At 47.0% G+C, this 1,018-nt stretch overlaps 1 protein-coding gene across 1 annotated transcript in view; it reads right to left on the reverse strand.

Moving 5' to 3' along the window:
* The window catches only part of LOC109846023 (plastidial pyruvate kinase 4, chloroplastic-like), a 6,955-nt gene extending 6,174 nt beyond the window's left edge, over positions 1–781 (reverse strand). The window contains 1 exon segment of the mRNA XM_020415245.1: positions 713–781. Coding sequence (XP_020270834.1) covers positions 713–781 — 69 coding nt within the window.

Raw genomic sequence — 1,018 nt, forward strand, 5'->3', positions numbered from 1 at the left:
CAGCAGCTGAAGCAAGCAAGCGAAGAGATGCCGCCAAAGTTTGATCCCTCCCAAGTCGTGGACGTGTACGTCAGGGTCACCGGCGGTGAGGTGGGGGCTGCGAGCTCCATGGCCCTGAAGATCGGGCCCTTCTTCCTCAAGAACCGCAAGTATGTCGTCGGTCCCCTTCTTTCATCTTTTCTTTCTCTATTTTTTTTGGTTTTTCGATTCACACACCTCGTCGTATCCGAGTGTCAACCACCGTATCTGACCCGTATTTCGTACCCGAATCGATGTCGGATCGTATCGACACCGGTACGACGGTCAAACCGTCGTGTCCGAGTAACGTAGGTCTACACCGACACTAACAATCTCCCATTTGGAGACCATACCGTCGTCAGCAGGCTATCCCAACAAGCGCCTTCTCCTGTGTGGCTCCACCCTCATCACCTATGCATGAAGGCCAATTGAAATTACGCACAACTCCAGTTTCTGTTGGGACACTGTCTTTGTCAACGTATCTACTGGATTCTTTCTTCCTTGGATCTTCTGTTGAAATCTTTTGACCTTGTCGAGCTCTGTATCTTATGGAACCATCATGTTCCTTTTTCACTCGATACACCTATTTGTTGTGATGTGCCTTCTTCCTCATGGGCAACTCAGCTAGTTCTCATGTCTGGTTGGAGATCAGAGATTTCATCTTTTATTTCATAGCAAACTCCCACTTGCTCACATCTCCACTCTGATAAGCATCATCATAGCTTTCAGGCTCTCCTCCATCTGTCAGCAACATATAATTCATGTATCTGCTATTAGACACAGGAGGACGAGTAGTTCTCCGTAATATCGGAGCTGGTGCTTCGGGCTTCTACGTATTGTTCTGTCCAACATACTCTTCTGGCTGAGGACCTTCTACATTAGGTTCTTCCTAGAGGTTATCTAGGACATCATCTGCATCTACAAATGTTGACTCGTTCTCTGAATCATCTGTCTTGTGCATGTCCTTGTACATCACATTCTCGTTGAATATCACATCTTT

Source organism: Asparagus officinalis, chromosome 6 (assembly GCF_001876935.1).
Source record: "Asparagus officinalis chromosome 6, Aspof.V1, whole genome shotgun sequence".
Lineage (NCBI taxonomy): Eukaryota > Viridiplantae > Streptophyta > Magnoliopsida > Asparagales > Asparagaceae > Asparagus > Asparagus officinalis.